This window comes from Salvelinus alpinus, chromosome 27, assembly GCF_045679555.1.
Source record: "Salvelinus alpinus chromosome 27, SLU_Salpinus.1, whole genome shotgun sequence".
NCBI lineage: Eukaryota > Metazoa > Chordata > Actinopteri > Salmoniformes > Salmonidae > Salvelinus > Salvelinus alpinus.
Genome location: NC_092112.1, coordinates 32,176,598 through 32,196,669, shown reverse-complemented (window position 1 = coordinate 32,196,669; position 20,072 = coordinate 32,176,598). Strand labels below are relative to the sequence as shown.

The 20,072-nt window shown below is 41.8% G+C and overlaps 2 protein-coding genes across 3 annotated transcripts; both read right to left on the bottom strand.

Annotated features, from left to right (window-relative positions):
* Positions 1-1,646: 1,646 nt before the first annotated feature.
* Positions 1,647-5,494, bottom strand: LOC139556406 (cdc42 effector protein 3-like). Of its 2 annotated transcripts, none has more exons than XM_071370323.1 (2): positions 5,148-5,494; positions 1,647-3,795 (listed from the first exon to the last, which is right to left on the bottom strand). In XM_071370323.1, exon 2 carries the CDS (start codon positions 3,697-3,699, stop codon positions 3,064-3,066), a length of 636 nt encoding a protein of 211 aa, XP_071226424.1. In that variant the 5' UTR covers positions 3,700-3,795; positions 5,148-5,494; the 3' UTR covers positions 1,647-3,063. The 2 variants fall into 2 exon arrangements, with proteins under 2 accessions (XP_071226424.1, XP_071226425.1); XM_071370324.1 differs by having other exon boundaries at positions 5,367-5,494.
* Positions 5,495-8,548: 3,054 nt separating this feature from the next.
* Positions 8,549-9,528, bottom strand: LOC139555828 (GTP cyclohydrolase 1 feedback regulatory protein-like). The gene is made up of 3 exons (XM_071369223.1): positions 9,493-9,528; positions 9,126-9,220; positions 8,549-8,816 (listed from the first exon to the last, which is right to left on the bottom strand). Exons 1-3 carry the CDS (start codon positions 9,526-9,528, stop codon positions 8,723-8,725), a joined length of 225 nt encoding a protein of 74 aa, XP_071225324.1. The 3' UTR covers positions 8,549-8,722.
* Between the last annotated feature and the right edge of the window lie 10,544 nt (positions 9,529-20,072).

Sequence of the window (20,072 nt, the reverse complement as noted above, 5' to 3'; positions counted from 1 at the left end):
ACGGATGGCTCAGATGGCGCTGGGCAGACGGATGGCTCAGATGGCGCTGGGCAGACGAGATGGCTCAGATGGCGCTGGGCAGACGGCAGACTCTGGCCGGCTGAGGCGCACTGTAGGCCTGGTGCGTGGTACCGGAACTGTAGGTACCGGGCTAAGGACACGCACCATCAGGCTAGTGCAGGGAACAGCAACAGGGCACACTGGACTCTCAAAGCGTACTATAGGCCTGGTGCGTGGTACCGGCACTGTTGGTACCGGGCTGAGGGCACGCACATCAGGGCGAGTACGGGGAGAAGGAACCGTGCGTACAGGACTCAGGAGACGCACAGGAGGCTTGGTGCGTGGTGTAGGCACTGGTGGTAATGGGCTGGAGACACGCACCAAAGGGCTAGTGCGTGGAGGAGGAACAGGGCTCTGGAGACGCACAGGAAGCCTGCTGCGTGGTGTAGGCACTGGTGGTACTGGGCTGGGGCGGGAAAGTGGCGCCGGAAATACCGGACCATGCAGGCATACTGGCTCCCTTGAGCACTGAGCCTGCCCAACCTTACCTGGTTGTATGCTCCCCGTCGCCCGACCAGTGCGGGGAGGTGGAATAACCCGCACCGGGCTATGTAGGCGAACCGGGGACACCATGCGTAAGGCTGGTGCCATGTATGCCGGCCCGAGGAGACGCACTGGAGACCAGACGCGTTGAGCCGGCTTCATGGCACCTGGCTCAATACTCAATCTAGCCCGGCAGATACGAGGAGCTGGTATGTACCGCACCGGGCTATGCACACGTACAGGAGACACCATGCGCTCTACTGCGTAACACGGTGTCTGCCTGTACTTTCGCTCTCCACGGTAAGTACAGGGAGTAGGCGCAGGTCTCCTACCTGACTTCGCCACACTCCCTTTTAGGGGTTTCCTCTCCGGCTTCCAGCCTCGCTTACGTGCTGCCTCCTCATATCACCGCCTCTCTGCTTTAGCTGCCTCCAGCTCAGCTTTGGGACGGCGATATTCTCCTGGCTGTGCCCAGGGTCCCTTTCCGTCCAGAATCTCCTCCCAAGTCCACGAGTCATGTTTTTTTGGCCGCTGCTGCTGGTTCCTCTCACGCTGCTTGATCCTTGTTAGGTGGGTGGTTCTGTAACGGTCGTTCACCTCCTCTTCGTCTGAAGAGGAGGAGTAGGGATTGGACCAAAGCGCAGCGTTGAAGGTAGACATAATTTATTAAATGAAAACGACGAAACACGAATAACACTAGAGAAATACAAAACAAATAAACGATGTAGACAGACCTGGACTTGAGAACTTACATATAACGAAGAACGCACGAACAGGTATAGACTACAAACAAACGATACAGTCCTGTGTGGTACGAACATACAGACACAGGAGACAACCACCCACAAACAAACAGAGTGAAACAGCCTACCTATATATGATTCTCAATCAGAGGAAATGAATAACACCTGTCCCTGATTGAGAACCATATAAGGCTAACAAACAATAGAAACACGTAACATAGAATGCCCACCCCAACTCACGCCCTGACCAACTAAACACATACAAAAATAAGAGAAAACAGGTCAGGAACGTGACACCACCTTAGCCAAAACAAAATTATATCTAAAAGATTATGATATGAGGAACGAGAGGATTGTCGGTGAGCTTTGATTTTCTAAAGACATTTATTATAGACTGATACTGTTCACAGTTACACCATAAACCATGTAATAACGTATAATAGACTTATACAGTTTTATATTCCTAAAGATTTGAACTTTCCCCTTGACTAGTTGGTAAGAAAAACAAGAACTATAAAATATGCCTATCAGTATACACTCTAGTGAGTCTGCTGGGTCGTTCTACGAAATAAGTCCCTTTTGGGTAGTGCAACTTGGTCCCCCCCAAAAATAACATTTTATTTCACCTAATTTTAACATTCTGTAATGTAACAGGGTTGACGATTTCATCTTAAATCAGCCATAAATCCCCTTGTGACATGAGGAATGGAAGCTTGTTGTGTGCAACAGGAGGAGCAATTGAATGCAAGCTATACAAAAATGTGTAATTGTCGATCTATGGGTAACAAGTTTGATGTGTTATGCTTGACCCACTCAGTATTTCAACACAAAAAAAACTGAAATTACATTATGATTTAACTATTAGATGTTCAATGTTTATTTTAAAGTAACAGTTTCACCATATGAACACAAGAGTTCAGTTCACGTAACAGGGTTGACCTTAAAATGAGGGTCACAGTTTTTTTTAAACCTAAAAATGAATCACTAATCACATGAAGAAATTACTTTGTCGAAGCAACCAAACAACTAGGGCTTTACAATGATGGTGACAACTTGGAGAAATGTTGGGGTTAAGTGGGTTAAAATCTTCCTAGAAGTCACAGAGGGTGCATAGATTTGGCACTTTAGCAAGTATTGATTCATATAAAAAAAGGCTTTTAAAATGTTAGATTGGTGCACAATTTAGACTTAAAATATCAAAGGGACGCAAAAGGGACTCATTCCGTAGAACGACCCAGCTTCTGTCCTTATTGCTACTGCATATGTCTGACTATGGGAGAGCTAGTGTTCATTGTCCCTGTATAGTAGGCCTAAACATTGAAAAGCAAAATCCACCAGTCTTATTTCAGTGTTTCACAATAGAAGTCATAAACATCTGCCTCACAGCTATGTCTCATACGTAGTTTACTGTCTGTCTTTCTTACCTTTCACAACATGTCTCCTCTATACACCTGCGTTACAAAAGTCACATGATCCAGGTGGAGTGTCATTGGCTCACAGAGCTTTCACCTGAGAAAGGCAACCTTTCAAAGCGTTGACCCAGATATGACACATTGCTCTAGTTAGCCAAACTAACAACAGTAATTAAAAATAAATGTGCTAATTAGCATCCTGGCAATTGAAAATAGTCCAGCCCATTTTTCCATCCATGACATAACCCCTTTCAATCCCCATTAGAAAGGAAGGAACTTTTAGTTTTTCTCCCCTATATATGTTGGGTTTCTTGAAAGGCCCTTAGAATAAAATATATTACATGAGGGCCACACTTCCCAAAGTCTCACTGGTGAAGCTTGTTCATCACTTGCAGCACATCTTCTAGTATGGACGGCCCCAAGTCAAGGTTCAGGACAAAAGACGAGTCTTCATCGACCCCTGGAGGGGCCTCCACTGGGGGACAAGGAGCCTGTTGGGGGGCCGTGTTCAATTCGGATCCATCCGACCCCATCGTTAACCCTCCCTCCTCCTTTTTTCCCTGCTCCTGCTTTACCTCTTCTTTGTGGTGCAACCTGTCATGCTCCACTACCTCCACAACATCCAGTAAAGGCAGGAAGAGGCACCTCTGGTTTCTGGAAGCCTGGGGATGGGTTCTGGCTTTGGCGGCATGTGAATCCATCTCTTCTGGGCTGAGGAGGCGTGGGGGCTTGGGTGGAGGTGGGGGGGTCTCATTGGGGGTGATGTTGGAGTAGAGGTCCTGGTGGCTTTGAGAGCTGTGGAGGATGAGACTACCGGTCCGCTGGAAGGTTGCGAGGTCGCCGAAGACATCCCCGTGGGAATCCAATCCGATGTGGGAGAGGTGGCGGAAGTCACCTAAGGGTAGGCTAATCATGTTGACTGATAGCAGCTCACGGCGCTTCTGCTTGCGGGGCCAGCGCATGCTGGCTGATTTGAGGTATAAGGTGGTCTTCAGAGGCATCTTGGACTTAATGGCATGTACCGTCAGTGAGTTCAACACTTTTAGGCTGAAGTGGAGGTCACTCAGTTGAAGGGTCCAGTTGACCTTTAGGCAGCTCTGAAAATGTGAGGACAAAAAAACAAAGTTAAGAAAACTCACTTCAAATGATTTGATACTCATTCTTGTGTTTATTTTTTATTTTGGCATTTCATAGCTACATAGCCTAATAATGCCAATGCTAAACAACCTTTGCCACAATTGTTATGATCATCATGATAATTTGCCACGATTGTCATGAAATTGGATTCCAGGTTGAGATGGGTAGCTAGCAATGGCCATATATGGACTGGTAACTGCAGCCATGACTGTATAATAAAATAACCTGTTTTTCTTGTATGCATGTCTAAACAAACACACTGTAATACTATTCTAACTTCACACACATAGCTTGCAGCACAAAGGTTTTGTCATGGGTGTGATGTTAATCTAGTAAGAATTGATGCCTAAACAGTGCTGAATGCTGAATTATTTGTCTCGTAGAAGGAAAAGTCTAAAAAAAACTATTGTACTGGAAAGTGAACACTGAGGCACATTAGTCTGTTAATAAGTAACCTTGGAGACTTGTTTTATTTCAGGGCCATTACTTTTATCTCTGACCTGATAAAAATGCTTTTTTCTTTGACTGTTGGTGTTTCTGTGATTGCTTTAGCTTTGGTTTCAGTCGTTGTCATCGTTCACACAATGTTTATGTGTCTAAAGCTACTTGAAATTTTGAGACAGTGTTGCAATCATGGCTTGTTGTAACTGGTAGTATCACATTTCTTCTCATGAAGAAGAGGAGTGTTTTTCCCCAGGGCAGTGTTTCATGTTACCTGTAATGGAACAATACCTTGAGAATTCTAAGGAAAATTGTTTACTCCTGACTGGAAGACAACCTGGTTAGGGACTTTCCTAATTTGCCTAAAATGTGAAGTTGATGCTGTCTTATTTGTATTTTATAGTCATAGCAAAAAGCATCTGAGGAAAATGCTGCTGTTAAGGAATTTGGCCTATTTTTCAGACAATGTTGAAATCCCCAAGGTGGGCTGTTTGTCTGTACAGTTAGTACAAGGTTTTATAATCTTCCTGATAGTTCCCATCATGGATCCTCAACAATTTAGTTCCAATGGATCTACAATTATTTCGTTTTTACATCTAAGATTTGTATGGGGCTTTTAAAGAGACAGCCATGAGGACAATGTGTCAGAGACACTGCCTCAGGTAAGCTGAGGTAGCTGGCATGATTCAAATGAACAGTAAAACAGCCAACTTGTTATGTTATGTCCAGATTGAAATAATCATTTATTTGGACAATTAGTTGGTCCACTGACACTAAGTCAAGACGTGAACCACTAACTAAAGCCATTACAGTATATAGGCCACACATTGTTTGTTCATTCACTTATTGCTTAAAAGTCTTAAAAGCTTACCGGTGTCTATCTTTGTTTCCACACAAGTGAGGTGATCAGGAAGCAGTCTTTCTATGCATTCTCAGTATATTTGCTCTTCTCGCTCTTCTCTGCAGTTTTAGAACATACAGCTCTCTAGACGTTCCATGTGCGAAAAGCGCCCCTGTCTCTGAAACACTGACATGGTCTACTACCCTAAAGCACAGACACAAACTGAGCTAGACTGCCTTATCAGCTCACCTGTGTCTCTGGGTTGTGTTAGTTTAAAGTGATAAACCTTCGTCCCTCCACCCTGATTTATCAATATCTCTGTCTGTGTGTCTTCTCTCTTGTGACTATCTTCCGTCAGGTAGTCCTCTAGTCCCAACAATCTCTGGAATAGAGGGTCAGCTCTTATTGTGGAGGTGTGACAAAAGAGGAGGGGTGTATGACGCTCAGGTGAACTCTTCATTGCTAGGGTTTCTTCAACGAAGGTATGGAAAGGGGGAAGTGTTCTAGATAATATCACTTGCCCTGTGGGTCTCAACTTACTGTTGAGAGTTAGAATATTACAATACACAAGGTGCAATTTGGTAGTGCATCAGCAGTTTTTCTCTCTAGAAAGTTAGTTTAGCCAGCTACCTACACGTGGTAGTAATCATGGCCGAATAACTGACCAGGCTTGCAGGGCATGTGCCCAGGGGCCCTAACCTCTAGGGGGCCGACATTGATTTTGTTAGTCACTCTCACTCAGATATCATATGAACATGGCATAAGTCATGGAACAACGTGTAGAATTGCAGGAACATTTTGCAGTTTTAAAGCTAATTCATATTCACCCCATTGCACAATGAGTAGAATTGCATGAAATTAGTTTTAAAATTGCAACATTTTATCTCTGCCCCATGGCAAAATGTGTAGAACTGCATAAAATGTGCTTTAAAACCAAAACGTTTTCTCTACGCCCCATGGCAAAATGCATAGAATTGCAGGAAATTAGCTTTAATAAAACTATTTTCTTTCTCTCTGCCATCGAGGGGGACCACTAAAATGTTATACCCCAAAAAGCTAGGGCCGGCCCTCCCTCCTCTCCAAACACACACCACCTCTGTTTGCTCAATCCACTCTGTATTAATGAAAAAGTTATTCTCTGCTCAGCTTGCCATAATTCAATGTTCAGCTTGCCATAATAGTCCTAAAGGTGAATTATGTAATTCATCTCTCACTACAATGATAATGGTATGCTACAAACACTGACTCAGAGCATCTTATATCATGCACTGATAAATGTCTTTCTCATTTTCTTGCCAATTTGTGGATTTGAGCATTATTATAGACTTTTATGGTTGTTTCTGAATTGTGCTTTTTCAAGGCGCACAACATTTTGGTTTGCGAAGTAAATGATCAGTCTGGTCCTAGGCTTTTACAGGTCATGACCAGTGGAAAAATGTACCCCTCCAATATTAAAAAGGAATTGCATTACTAAATCACCAGCTGAACACCTTTATTTCTTAGAGGCGGCTGTTAGGTACACATGGTGAGGGGACCTGCATTCCAAACCCTGTTTGCGTCTCACATTCATTAGATAAGGACTTGTTGCATAATCAGCTTGATCTAATATGCAAACAAACTCTCTTTCTCACACCTAAAGAACATGCCGTCTCTCTGAAGGGTATCAATCAAATATCAACCAAAATGAATATATAACCTACCATTTAAGGACCGTTTAGATTCTATATGCATTTCTCCTTAGCAGCAGAAGGAAGGAGATGAGCAATGCCAAATGAATCTGAAGCTTGTGAAAAATGCACAGAGCACTATGAGAGGCAGATTCTCACACATTGCACTCCATAGACCTGCTGTAGCCAATATGGAATGCCAATCACCAGATAAGCTCTTTCTTTCACTTCTGTCAGTTACTGCTTTTGTGGGCTGTGGAAAGAGAGCAAGCAAACAACCAAATAACAAAACTTACTTTGCCAGTGACCAATGTTCCCTCTCATTTTTTTCGGCACTGAGCAAATTTCAGGTCTGCTGAGCGCAAACTTGAATGTTGTGAAAATTCTGTGCAACTTCCAGCGCGCATTTACTGTGAACACTGAGGCTGTACCTGCTTTAAGTTTCCATTTGAACAGTGTTCAAGTAGGTTACTGTGGCTAGTTGATCATAATGTAGGCCTACCAGAGTGGCCTACCATCAAAAACAATGGAGAAAATGCATCCCATAACATTTTAACATGGAAATAGCTGTTCTATCATTCAGCCTACAGTAGCAGCCAATGTGTGGTGTTCAATGTAGGCCAACAAACATGCAGGGCTTGACATGATCCTGTTAATCCACTTGTTCTTCAGACAAGGAGGTGACTGAAAATGTTTTTGTGATGTTTGATGCAAGAAACCACTTTACAAAATAAAATGCATTATTATTCCTCTTCATATTGGCTATTTAGCTTATTCAAGCCTAAAAATAAAACAGTGCTCCTTTAAGACCCCAAAAAGCTCTTTACCTGACTCGCTTTTCAAAGATATCTAGAGATGTACACATTTTGTGCTCTTGTAGAAAGCCATCACTCCCCTATTGCTGACTACAAAGTATATACAGTGCATTCGGAAAGTATTCAGACCCCTTGACTTTTTCCACATTTTGTTACGTTACAGCCTTATTCTAAAATTGATTAAATTGTTTTTTCCCCTTCAATCTACACACAATAGCCCATAATGACAAAGTGAAAACAGTTTTTTCAAAATGTTTGCAAATTGTGTAGAGGCACACAAGGGCACACAAGGGTACCAAAAAATGTCTGCAGTATTGAAGGTCCGCAAGAACACAGTGGCCTCCATTATTCTTAAATGGAAGAAGTTTGGAACCACCAAGACTCTTCCTCGAGCTGGCCGACCAGCCAAACTGAGCAATCGGGTGAGAAGGGCCTTGGTCAGATAGGAGACCAAGAACCCGATGGTCACGCTGACAGAGCTCTAGAGTTCCTCTGTGGAGATGGGAGAATCTTCTAGAAGGACAACCATTTCTGTAGCACTCCACCAATCAGGCCACACGTTTGCAGGAGGAATACAGTAGATTGGAATATTGCCGTCATAAAGAAATAGCATTTGATGAGAAAACATATAACACAAAAACACAACTGGGCTATTTTTATTTTATGATTTATTGAGGCCTTAAAAAATACATGATACCAAATGTGCAACATACTATAGGATTTGTCACAAGCAACAATTTAGTAACATAGACAGAGGACTGTATGTACAGTAGTGAATGTAGCTACATCAAAGTGCAATTTGCTTGAATGTCTCCAAATGATATTTTACTGTAAATACACTATGACATCAGTACTGCAGGCACATCAAATACTGTAGCCACGTCATATTATATAATCAACAATTAAATTACACCGACATATGTTCTAGAGAAAAAACATACAGTATATCCTTACCCAAGTTATCACTGACCATAGACACCCCTCCAATCAACAAACACACAGTGAATGCAGTAGTACAAGTCTAACTGACTGGTGAAAACACTCATGCATTGTTGCAGCGAGACCAAGTGGTTAGTAACAACTTTCACATGATGGTGTCCTTGTTTAGACACCAAACCAGTGTTTACCCCACGCCTGTCATGGTCACCACAGAGAAGCCCACCTTCTCCAGCTTGTCCAGAACCACCCGGGGAGGCTCGTCCACATGGTACTCCCAACTGGAAATGCAATGATCTCGTTATTATTTGCCTGAGAACACATTGCATTAGTACCATACATTTGCACAATGTAAATCCATGGCAGCCGAGGGTTTTACATTTATAAACCAACACTGTGGTGTTTGGGTATTTGTTGTAAATTCATACAGAAATTCAGTAAATGGAGTAAGCATAGTTAGGGCCATGAAGTAACACTAAGGAATTTGTATGCCCTTTGAAGGGTATGTTGTTAACACATTTTTTACACTACACATTTTCTGTAGATTCTGAGCTTCTTTTAAAAAGCAGTAAATTATGCAAATTACTCAAAAGTTGTTCCCCAATTTGTTGGTCTTTCTGGCTCCTAAGTAGTTTATTATGGATGGGTCTGAAAACTCATCACCAACCATTGTTGGACCCGTCACCTAAAGCACAGTGATAACGCAAGGTCAACTTCATTTCCAATGCCCTCCCAATTGGACTGCAACATGATTTGTTTTCTATGACCAATTACTGTATATCTTGCACAAATTGTAGAAATAAAGCAAGGTAAAATATGTTTGTCACAACTCATCTTTACATTATATTGACATAATGGTGCTGCTCTACTTAATTAAACCAACACATTGTTGAAGACATACATGTCTCTCTCAACATATGCAAAATCAATGGTGAAAATAGAAAATAGGCTACTGACCAGGCGGAGTAGTGTGTTGATGAGAAGATATGTCATCCTTACAAAAGCTTCCCAGATGTTGGACGTTTTTCTGTCTCTCTGTGTGGCTAAATAATGTTCTGTGGTTTGGGGATGCTTCAGGTGATGGAGCTGGGTGAGTTGTGTGTGTACTGACTAAAATCAGCAATTTCCTGCATTGAGAAGGCATCACCAACACAGATACTATCTTTAATATCCTCAAGGCTGTGCTACAGAAAAAATGACAGACAGATTTAACAAACTCTGTCTGTAAACTTGTCATTCTGTGCAGACTGCAGAGCAATATTAATGGACATTGGAAAACATGTTTTTCTAGAACCCTTTCATTTTACGCAACAAATGAATCAATGGAATCACTACAACTATGGGAGTCTGTTGGGACATGGGGCTGACTTGTTACCAACTATGGGAGTCTGTTGGGACATGGGGCTGACTTGTTACCAACTATGGGAGTCTGTTGGGACATGGGGCTGACTTGTTACCAACTATGGGAGTCTGTTGGGACCTGGGGCTGACTTGTTACCAACTATGGGAGTCTGTTGGGACATGGGGCTGACTTGTTACCAACTACAGGAATTCCTCCACAGAGTTGCAGCAGACAAGTTTTTTAAATTAACCTCCGTCTTGCAATGCTTTCGTACTTAAAAATGTTTTTTGTCGGTGGTTTTATTTGATTGTTTTATTAAACAATTATTAATTAGCAAACAAATAAAACAACAGAAGACAAACATATGTACATGGTACGAGTTTAAGAATTTACATTTTATAAGTATCAACGCATAGCGGCTCGGAGGTTCATTTAAAAGACTTTAGTCTGCGCCCAACTCCGTGGAGGAGTTGAGGTACTTGGCAAATATTAGTATCCTAAAATGTATGATAAATGCACAAAAAAAGAAGAATCTTGCCTATCGTAAGACTGATGTATTTGCGATAATAAATAAAATAATTGGGAAACATAATTTTTGGTTGCATAATCTATCATTTCCCAAAAGGGTCCTTGCTATCTGGGATCCTTGGGACTTTTAGGAACCTGTATGGAAACGTTGTTTCCCGAGGGAATTATTATTAATCAACACATTTTAGGGAATCCTGCATTTGTGATTCTTCCCAGAGAGGAAGAGGAAAAGAGAGGCCCAACTGGGCAGAAAATCTGTCTCCCTCCAACAAGAAAGGAGTTGTTGTAAGTACGTCAGCCAATGAGAGTGTTGAATTTGGTGAACAAAAAAATGTTTGGCTTATTTGATATAAACAGTACCGGCTCCCAAAATGAGTACCGGCACCTATTTCAGTCCAAGTCAAGCACTGACAATATGTCCGTTTGATGGAAACACATCTCTGGTGGGAAAATGCGCATATTGTTCTGTGCAGATTTTAAAATATTATTATGAAAATCTGTTGCAAATTGGATGGAAACCTAGCTAATGTCAGGAGTAAACATGCTGCCAAAAAAGCTTGTTGGTGAAACCTAGCCAATTTAGTGGGTAATCTTTTGGGAAGATAATTAAATGTCAGTGCAAATGTAAGACCTCCCAACTGAAATACCAAATTGATTCTGTATTGATTTAAACAATTGAGCTTAAGTGTGTCATCAAAATCCAACACTTCCAGACCTCCTTCAGATCTTTTATTTGAGAGTATAGACTTTTTTAATTTGAGAGACTTCATTTTACAGATGAAGTCAAGAAAGATCTTGTTAATCTCTAAAGGTAGAGTGATTTACAAATAAAGACAACAAGGGGTACACAAGACAGACAATCCCTCTGCCTTGGACAGAAGCACTCTCCCAAGTATAGATAGATCACTTTGTATCCAGTTATTAAATATGATCTTGATTTTCTACATTTTAGGAGAGAAATGTTGTCTGCCTGAGTGATTTTTAGATGTATTCCTAAATATTAAAAGTAGTTCTATGAGAGGAATATTTTCTATTCCTTTATCATCCGAGTCATAAAAACATAAGATTTCACATTTAGAAACATTCAGTTTGAATCCAGACGCAATAGAGAATGCAGTGCTGGCATTAAGGGCATGGTCTTTGTCATTAAAAAAATAGTAGCATCGTCAGCCAGCAGGGAAATTTTGATTTCTCTGTCAAAAGTTGTAAAGCCATTATTCAGAATATCTAGAGATAAAGTCCCACTACCAAAATGTGATATTTTAGTATCACAGAACTATTTATATCTCTGTAAAACATGCACATGACTTTGATAACATTTTCACCAAAACCAAACATGTTCAGATACCGAAAGAGAAAATAATGTTCAATTGTGTCAAACGCTTTACAAAAGTCTAGAAACAAAATAACAGCATCTGAGTCAATTGCTTCTGAATAGTCCATAAGGTCCTAGACTAAAAGAAAGTTGGAACTTATGTTGAATTTTTAATTTGATCTAATCCTTTCTTTAATCTTTTGGCATAAACCAGAGCAATCAATTTGTAATCAATATTTAATAAAGTGATTGGTCTCCAATGGTCAATGAGAGAGGGGTCTTTATCAGGCTTTAGAATCAGTGAAATAAGGCCCTGCTTCATAGTGGAAACCATTTCACAATTTTCAATGCAATCTTGAAACATATTAGAAATAAGGTATTTTAGTAACTCCCAAAAATACCTATAAAATTCAACTGACAGGCCATCAGGGCCAGGTAATTTCCCTTTTTTCTCCTCGACTCCTTGACACAAGTGATTCGCAAACTGAGTGGAAATTGTCGTGGAAATTCATCACTGTGTCGTGGAAATGACCACCAGGGACACTCATAGTCGATCTTAAAAGAATAATCCGTTATTATCAGCGCACTGGAGAGTTTCCAACCAACTCAATCCACCATAGTACACATGTCTATTAGGAGCTCTGCTGGGGCAGTCCCAGCAGTTGTCTTATATACGGCTATACACAGACAAGTTATATTTGCATGATTTAGCATAATTCATTCATCCTTACCGTTTTGTTTCATAACATGTGACAGACCAATGCCTCACTAGGCTTCTTCTTTCTAAACTGAGACCTTGAAATGGAGATATCTTTGGTTCTCAAAACAAAGGTCTGGGCGTACTGCCAAATTGCAGCTACTGATAGTGAGGATTCATTTAGTCAGTCACTTGCATGAAAACAGAAAACGGTTATTAGAAAAGCACATGAATAGAACACTGAAATTAGTTATTAGAAAAGCACAAACATAAAAAATGTCCAGCACATTCCCTCCTCTTATAACCTAATCAATACATTTTAATGTAAGCATTTAGATTTTAGCTTCTATATCAAAATACATAATTATAATAAATCATAATAAAGGTTATACTTCCATTAATGGGAGTGAAATCAACACATAAAACCAAACGCTTCATCATTTCAAGCCCTTCATTCTGGGTTATCATCAACAGTGGCAATGTGTTCGGTGAGATCAGTCATTTTAGAAGAGTGATCTAGGACAAAAGTACAACGTTCATCGCTAATGATTGCACAAGTGCCCCCTTGACCTGTCAAAAGATAGTCAAGAGCCTCTCTGGTTTGCAGAGCCAATTTACGCAGTTCTTTAAGCATTGCCAATTTTCTCTGTCTCTAGAGATCTCCTGAATTTGGTCTAGGGCACATGCATATTGACCTCAACACTCCCTCTAACCAGCTGAGGTAATGGCGACAATTGCGTTCAGTATGGTCCTTCACCACTTCTACTGTGAGACCTGAGTCCAAGCCAGCAACCTGTACACAGCATCCAGTCGAAGCTATCAACTGCCTTTTCTCTCAGGAGTGCGACATGAATCCATGTGGAGTGAGCATGGAGAGAGATCCAGTCCAAACTTCTCTCATGCTGCTGGTGTACTGGTAGGAAAATGTACAAAGACATAATGGACTGTAAAGGACAGTGGCGGCTCAGGTGAGAGACATTATCAAGGGCCATCCACTTTGAACATGTGCCATTGGGAAGACGAACTGAAACACTATCTGAAGAAGAACATGAAGAAACACCAAAAGGATGAGTGCCGGGAGGGAGGGGGGTGGTCAACCATGCCCGTAATTGATTTAGGCTTATCCAAAATTGTTTATTTGGGGTATCAGGTTGATTGTGGAGGTCTGCACAATGTGAAATGTATAGTAATTTAGATTAATAATGCATTGAGATACCAATCTGTCATTACCACAAGTGATGAGAATAGTTAATACTATAAAAATAAGATGAATATACTGTATGTCAATATAAATGTACATTTTGCCTGTATCGGTGTGTTCTAAGTTGAGGGTCTTACTAAATTGACTGTCATTCTAAATTTGAGTTGGATAATGTATCTTCTAAAATATCCTATTTTCATTGGTAACATTAAATTGTTAACCAAATATATTTTTGTGAGTTTAGATTTGGGTCGTGGAAGTAGATGGGAATTCTTCAAATATAAAGTCAGAGTTTTAGCAATTAAACGTGGCAGAGCTGAAGCACCTTGGAGAAAACGATTTAATGAGAAATCTTGATAATCTTCTAAAGAATGATAAATTATCTCAAAAAGAACAGTCTGTACATAAATCTTTACAACTAGAGTTAGAACAGTTTTACACAAATCTGGCAAAGGGTGCTTTTGTCAGATCAAGAGCAAAATAGATTAAAGACGGGGAAAGAAACACCAGTTATTTCTTTGAACTTGAAAAGAGAAACTAGTTCAGACATGGAAATACTATCTTTCACATTTTCTCAGGTGGACTTTTGCTTGGGGTCTGCGAGGTAAAGAGGTTGAAAGGACCTTGTCATGGTCCATCTCGTTCTTTCTCTTGCTTGAGCTCACGGCATCCTGTGTGTCCATCCTGCTCTGGCTCTTGTCGTTGCTAGCTAGCATGCCTGCTGTCTTCTGTGAGACTTGGCTATGTCATCTTCTGTTGTCTTTATGTCGTGTTCTGCACCATTCAACTTGACAAACTCTAAACTTGCCATATATAGCTAAAACCAGATATAGTTAGATTATTGCACATTGATAGCAAATATTTTACTTTTAACCACCTAACCCACAAAGTTGCTTGGACAAGTCAGAAAATAGTCCCTCTCACAGTGATTCCATCTTGGCTCTAGTAGCGTAGCATCTCTCACCATTGAATACAGGCAGTTGACGTCAACAATTTGTCAATCAATCAAATGTATTTATAAAGCCGATGTCACAAAGTGCTATACAGAAACCCAGCCTAAAACCCCAAACAGCAAGCAATGCCGATGTAGAAGCACGGTGGCTAGGAAAAACTCCCTAGAAAGGCAGGAACCTAGGAAGAAACCTAGAGAGGAACCAGGCTCTGAGGGGTGGCCAGTCCTAGACAAAAAAGGATTACAATAATGAGATGTATCCACAAATCCAAAGAAAGGATAGACGGGAGGTAGACAGCCTGCTGTGCCGCTTTGTGGACAACGACTCATTGTTAGGGCAGAGAGACATGTATCTTGTCAGTATATCCATAATATTTGGTGTTCCACATGAGACTGGCGCCCCGAGAGCCTGTAGTTTCGAGAATGAGACCTCGCCAATAGGGCACAAGGCATTTAGTGAAAATGTAGGTCGGAAATATGGCAGAAACGGAAGCACTGTTTGAGTCTGGTGGCACGTTGAGTAAAGTTAATGGAAATGAGTGGAAAACTGTAGCATTGATGAACGGAGCAAAACAGGCTAAAGTTGTTAATGAAGATAGGCCTCGGTCTAATAATTCCTTGTTCCTTGTTGGAGTACATGGATAAGGATGTGTTTTTGGGAGATCCATTTGCGGTCAAGGAGATGGTGGAGGACGCACTGGAAAAGGTGGATTCAATCAAAGTGACCACCAGGAGTGGTATGGTGTTGATTTATTGTATGTCAGAAGAACAATAGGAAAGTGCATTGTGTCTCTGGGAAATATCGGAGTATGAAGTAGAAAGCCTTGATTATTTGAACAGGGCACCGGTAAAAGGCACCTCTGGCATCGCGGTGGAAATTGAGGCTGAAAATCTAAAAGCAGGAGTAGTGGTAGCTCTCAAACTCTAGCTGGCCTTCTGCCTTCTCCCTACAGTTCTCATTTGCTCCGACCACGACTGCCTCACGTGTACTACAGTCCCAACGCCGTGTTTTAACATTTAGAAAATGGCAATAATCATCGCTTGCGATATGGCTCTTGAATCATATGGCCCTTATCTTTCATCAGTGAAAAATAATCCTTCAAATTAAAAAGATACACTTACTGTAACAGATACACTTTGCAGAGCAGCTATGGCTGCCTCCATCTGACGAAACTACACTTCCGCTACTCTTCCCAAGTTACGCTTACACACAGGTGTTTGGAGCATGCTAGATAGCTGATTAGCACAGGTGGTTTCCTCGTCTTCAGTAATTTTTCAACAAACAAGCGCTGTGACATGGAGATATGGCCGTGTGGGAACACTATCCCTGTCAAGATGTGTATCAACGTAACTTTTATTTTTAAATTATGATTTCGCGCTGATATGAAAGATAAGGTCCTTGTGCTTCCAATACCCTATCGCAAGCGACACGTATTAATGTTCAGATTGAGCGTCGGGGTACTCCCCCCTACAGAAGACGCCTTCCTCCAATGACTCTTATGTGTAATATAATGGAACTGAGAGTCATGATCAAGGGCTAGAGAAATGGATGGAAAACAAAATGCATCTGGTGGACATCAGGCTTAAAATGTGGATATCAGCCATCAATAAACCCCACAGAAGAAGGGGCGGGGATGACACCCTGCTTTTTCTCTTTGTTCTAGTAGCATTTAGACCGAGTGATTGCCCTTAGGGACGATGACCCACTGTTTCTACCTGCTGGGGCGCTGGTGTTATGAGGTGAGCCGAACAACAAGCTTTTTATCCGTAGTCAGTGTCTTATCTTGGAACTTGGCTGCAAAACGACAAATACAGTGAGGGAAAAAAGTATTTGATCCCCTGCTGATTTTGTACGTTTGCCCACTGACAAAGATATTATCAGTCTATAATTTTAATGGTAGGTTTATTTGAACAGTGAGAGACAGAATAACAACAAAAATATCCAGAAAAATGCATGTCAAAAACGTTATAAATTGATTTGCATTTTAATGAGGGAAATAAGTATTTGACCCCTTCTCAATCAAAAAGATTTCTGGCTCCCAGGTGTCTTTCATACAGGTAACAAACGGAGATTAGGAGCACACTCTTAAAGGGAGTGCTCCTAATCTCAGTTTCTTACCTGTATAAAAGATACCTGTCCACAGAAGCAATCAATCAATCAGATTCCAAACTCTCCACCATGGCCAAGACCAAAGAGCTCTCCAAGGATGTCAGGGACAAGATTGTAGACCTACACAAGGCTGGAATGGGCTACAAGACCATCGCCAAGCAGCTTGGTGAGAAGGTGACAACAGTTTCTGTGATTATTCGCAAATGGAAGAAACACAAAAGACCTGTCAATCTCCCTCAGCCTGGGGCTCCATGCAAGATCTCACCTCGTGAAGTTGCAATGATCATGAGAACGGTGAGGAATCAGCCCAGAACTACACAGGAGGATCTTGTCAATGATCTCAAGGCAGCTGGGACCATAGTCATCAAGAAAACAATTGGTAACACACTATGCCGTGAAGGACTGAAATCCTGCAGCGCCCGCAAGGTCCCCCTGCTCAAGAAAGCACATATACATGCCCGTCTGAAGTTTGCCAATGAACATCTGAATGATTCAGAGGACAACTGGGTGAACGTGTTGTGGTCAGATGAGACCAAAATGGAGTTCTTTGGCATCAACCCAACTTGCCGTGTTTGGAGGAGGAGGAATGCTGCCTATGACCCCAAGAAACCATCCCCACCGTCAAACATGGAGGTGGAAACATTATGCTTTGGGGGTGTTTTTCTGCTAAAGGGACAGGACAACTTCACCGCATCAAAGGGACGATGGACGGGGCCATGTACCGTCAAATCTTGGGTGAAAACCTCCTTCCCTCAGCCAGGGTATTGAAAATGGGTCGTGGATGGGTATTCCAGCATGACAATGACCCAAAACACACGGCCAAGGCAACAAAGGAGTGGCTCAAGAAGAAGCACATTAAGGTCCTGGAGTGGCCTAGCCAGTATCCAGACCTTAATCCCATAGAAAATCTGTGGAGGGAGCTGAAGGTTCGAGTTGCCAAACGTCAGCCTCAAAACCTTAATGACTTAAAGAAGATCTGCAAAGAGGAGTGGGACAAAATCCCTCCTGAGATGTGTGCAAACCTGGTGGCCAACTACAAGAAACGTCTGACCTCTGATTGCCAACAAGGGTTTTGCCACCAAGTACTAAGTCATGTTTTGCAGAGGGGTCAAATACTTATTTCCCTCATTAAAATGCAAATCAATTCATAACATTTTTGACATGCGTTTTTCTGGATTTTTTTGTTGATATTCTGTCTCTCACTGTTCAAATAAACCTACCATAAAAATTATAGACTGATCATTTCTTTGTCAGTGGGCAAACGTACAAAATCAGCAGGGGATCAAATACTTTTTTCCCTCACTGTAGCAATACAACCAATCCTATGCTAACTAAAACGTGTTTCTGTTTTTTTATATTTTTTTAAAATTCTGTCGGTTTCCACTTTTGGCTGTCTGGAGAGGAAGACTGCTTTGGCTGTCTGGAGAGGAAGACTGCTTTGGCTGTCTGGAGAGGAAGACTGCTTTGGCTGTCTGGAGAGGAAGACTGCTTTGGCTGTCTGGAGAGGAAGACTGCTTTGGCTGTCTGGAGAGGAAGACTGCTTTGGCTGTCTGCTGTCTGGAGAGGAAGACTGCTTTGGCTGTCTGGAGAGGAAGACTGCTTTGGCTGGCTGGAGAGGAAGACTGCTTTGGCTGTCTGGAGAGGAAGACTGCTTTGGCTGTCTGGAGAGGAAGACTGCTTTGGCTGTCTGGAGAGGAAAGCGGCACCGGCCTTCCTCTCTAGCCAGCCAATAGTGGAAACCGACAGAATAAAAAAGAACAGGGACACGTGTTATGACAAATCACCAACATCTACTCTCCAGGAGGCCCTTGAAAACTTCCTCAAGGTACTTTTTTATTTGCCCTACCCCAAATAGACCCTTAACCTTGATGCAGAAGAAAAAAACATTGAAAGATTTGTTGTCAGTTTTATTCTACCTTATTACCTTGTTTGATTTCAGGCCAAAGAACTGAACCCGGGACTCACTTTTACCTTTCGTTTCATTCTTTAGGACGAGGATAGTGCTAAATTGGAGGTGGAGCTGGCAGCCTTGATTGACAAAGCGACTGACACCATCCAGGAAACAGTGGGTGCCGCTGGATGGCCATTGGCCAACTAGTTCGCTCGTCACAGGCCACCCAATCAGCTGTGTGCTATAAACAGCAACCATGACTTGTCCCTCAGCACGCTGGGTAGATAAACAGTGGAGTTGAAAATTATTGACACCCTTGATAAAGATGAGCAAAAATGACAAAAAATAATTAATTAATATACTGATACTGTATGCTAAATGTTTTTATTTTATACTAATTTAATTGCTCAGCAAAATATATTGTTTAAGTAAGAATAATTTCTCTCAAAAAGATAGGGGTCAAAATACCTCAACGGGAATAGTGGCACTGAGGATTTTTCAAAAATGTTTTATGAGATTGGAGAACACATTGGGAGAAATATTAGACAAGGGCTCTCCAATCCTGTTCCTGGAGAGCTTCCGTCCTGTAGGTTTTCGCTCCAACCATAATCGAGTGCACCTGATTGTTATAATTAGCTGGTTGATAAGTTGATTCATGTTAATTACAACAGGAGTTGGAGCAAAAACCTACAGGCCCTTAGCTCTTCAGGAACATTATTGGAGCGCCCAGTTACATTTTTTATTATTATTTAACCTTTTTAAACTAGGCAAGTCAGTTAAAAACAAATTCTTATTTACAATGACGGTTTACACCGGCCAAACCCGGACGACGCTGGGCCAATTGTGCGCCACCCTATGTGACTCCCAATCACGGCCAGTTGTGATACAGCCTGGAATCGAACCAGGGTGTCTGTAGTGACGCCTCTAGCACTGAGATGCAGTGCCTTAGACCGCTGCGCCACTCGGGAGCCCTAGGGTCTTAGACCATCCCGCCATACAGAATCTTTCCAGATCCTTGATATCCTTCGTCTGCGCTTATGGACTGCCCTCTTCAATTCAAACCACAGGTTTTCTATGGGATTCAAGTCTAAAGACAGATGGCCATTGCAAAATGTTGATTTTGTGGTCAACTAACCATTTCTTTGTGGATTTTGATGTGTGCTTGGGGTCATTGTCTTGCTGGAAGATCCACTTGCGACCAAGTTTCAGCCTCCTAGCAGAGGCAACCAGGTTTTTGGCTAAAAAGTCCTGGTACTTGGTAAAGTTCATGACATCCTTGACCTTAACAAGGGTCCCAGAACCAGTGGAAGCAAAATAGCCTCATAACAAAGATCAACCACTGTGTTTTACAGTAGGTACTGGGTTATTTTCTGCTCATGCGTTCTCATTCAGATGACAAACCCACCACTGGTGTGTGTGGCCAAAGAGATATATTTGTGTCATCCAACAAATGTAAACGCCTGGAGTCTGCCAAACGGAATTGGCACTTAAATTGGAACAG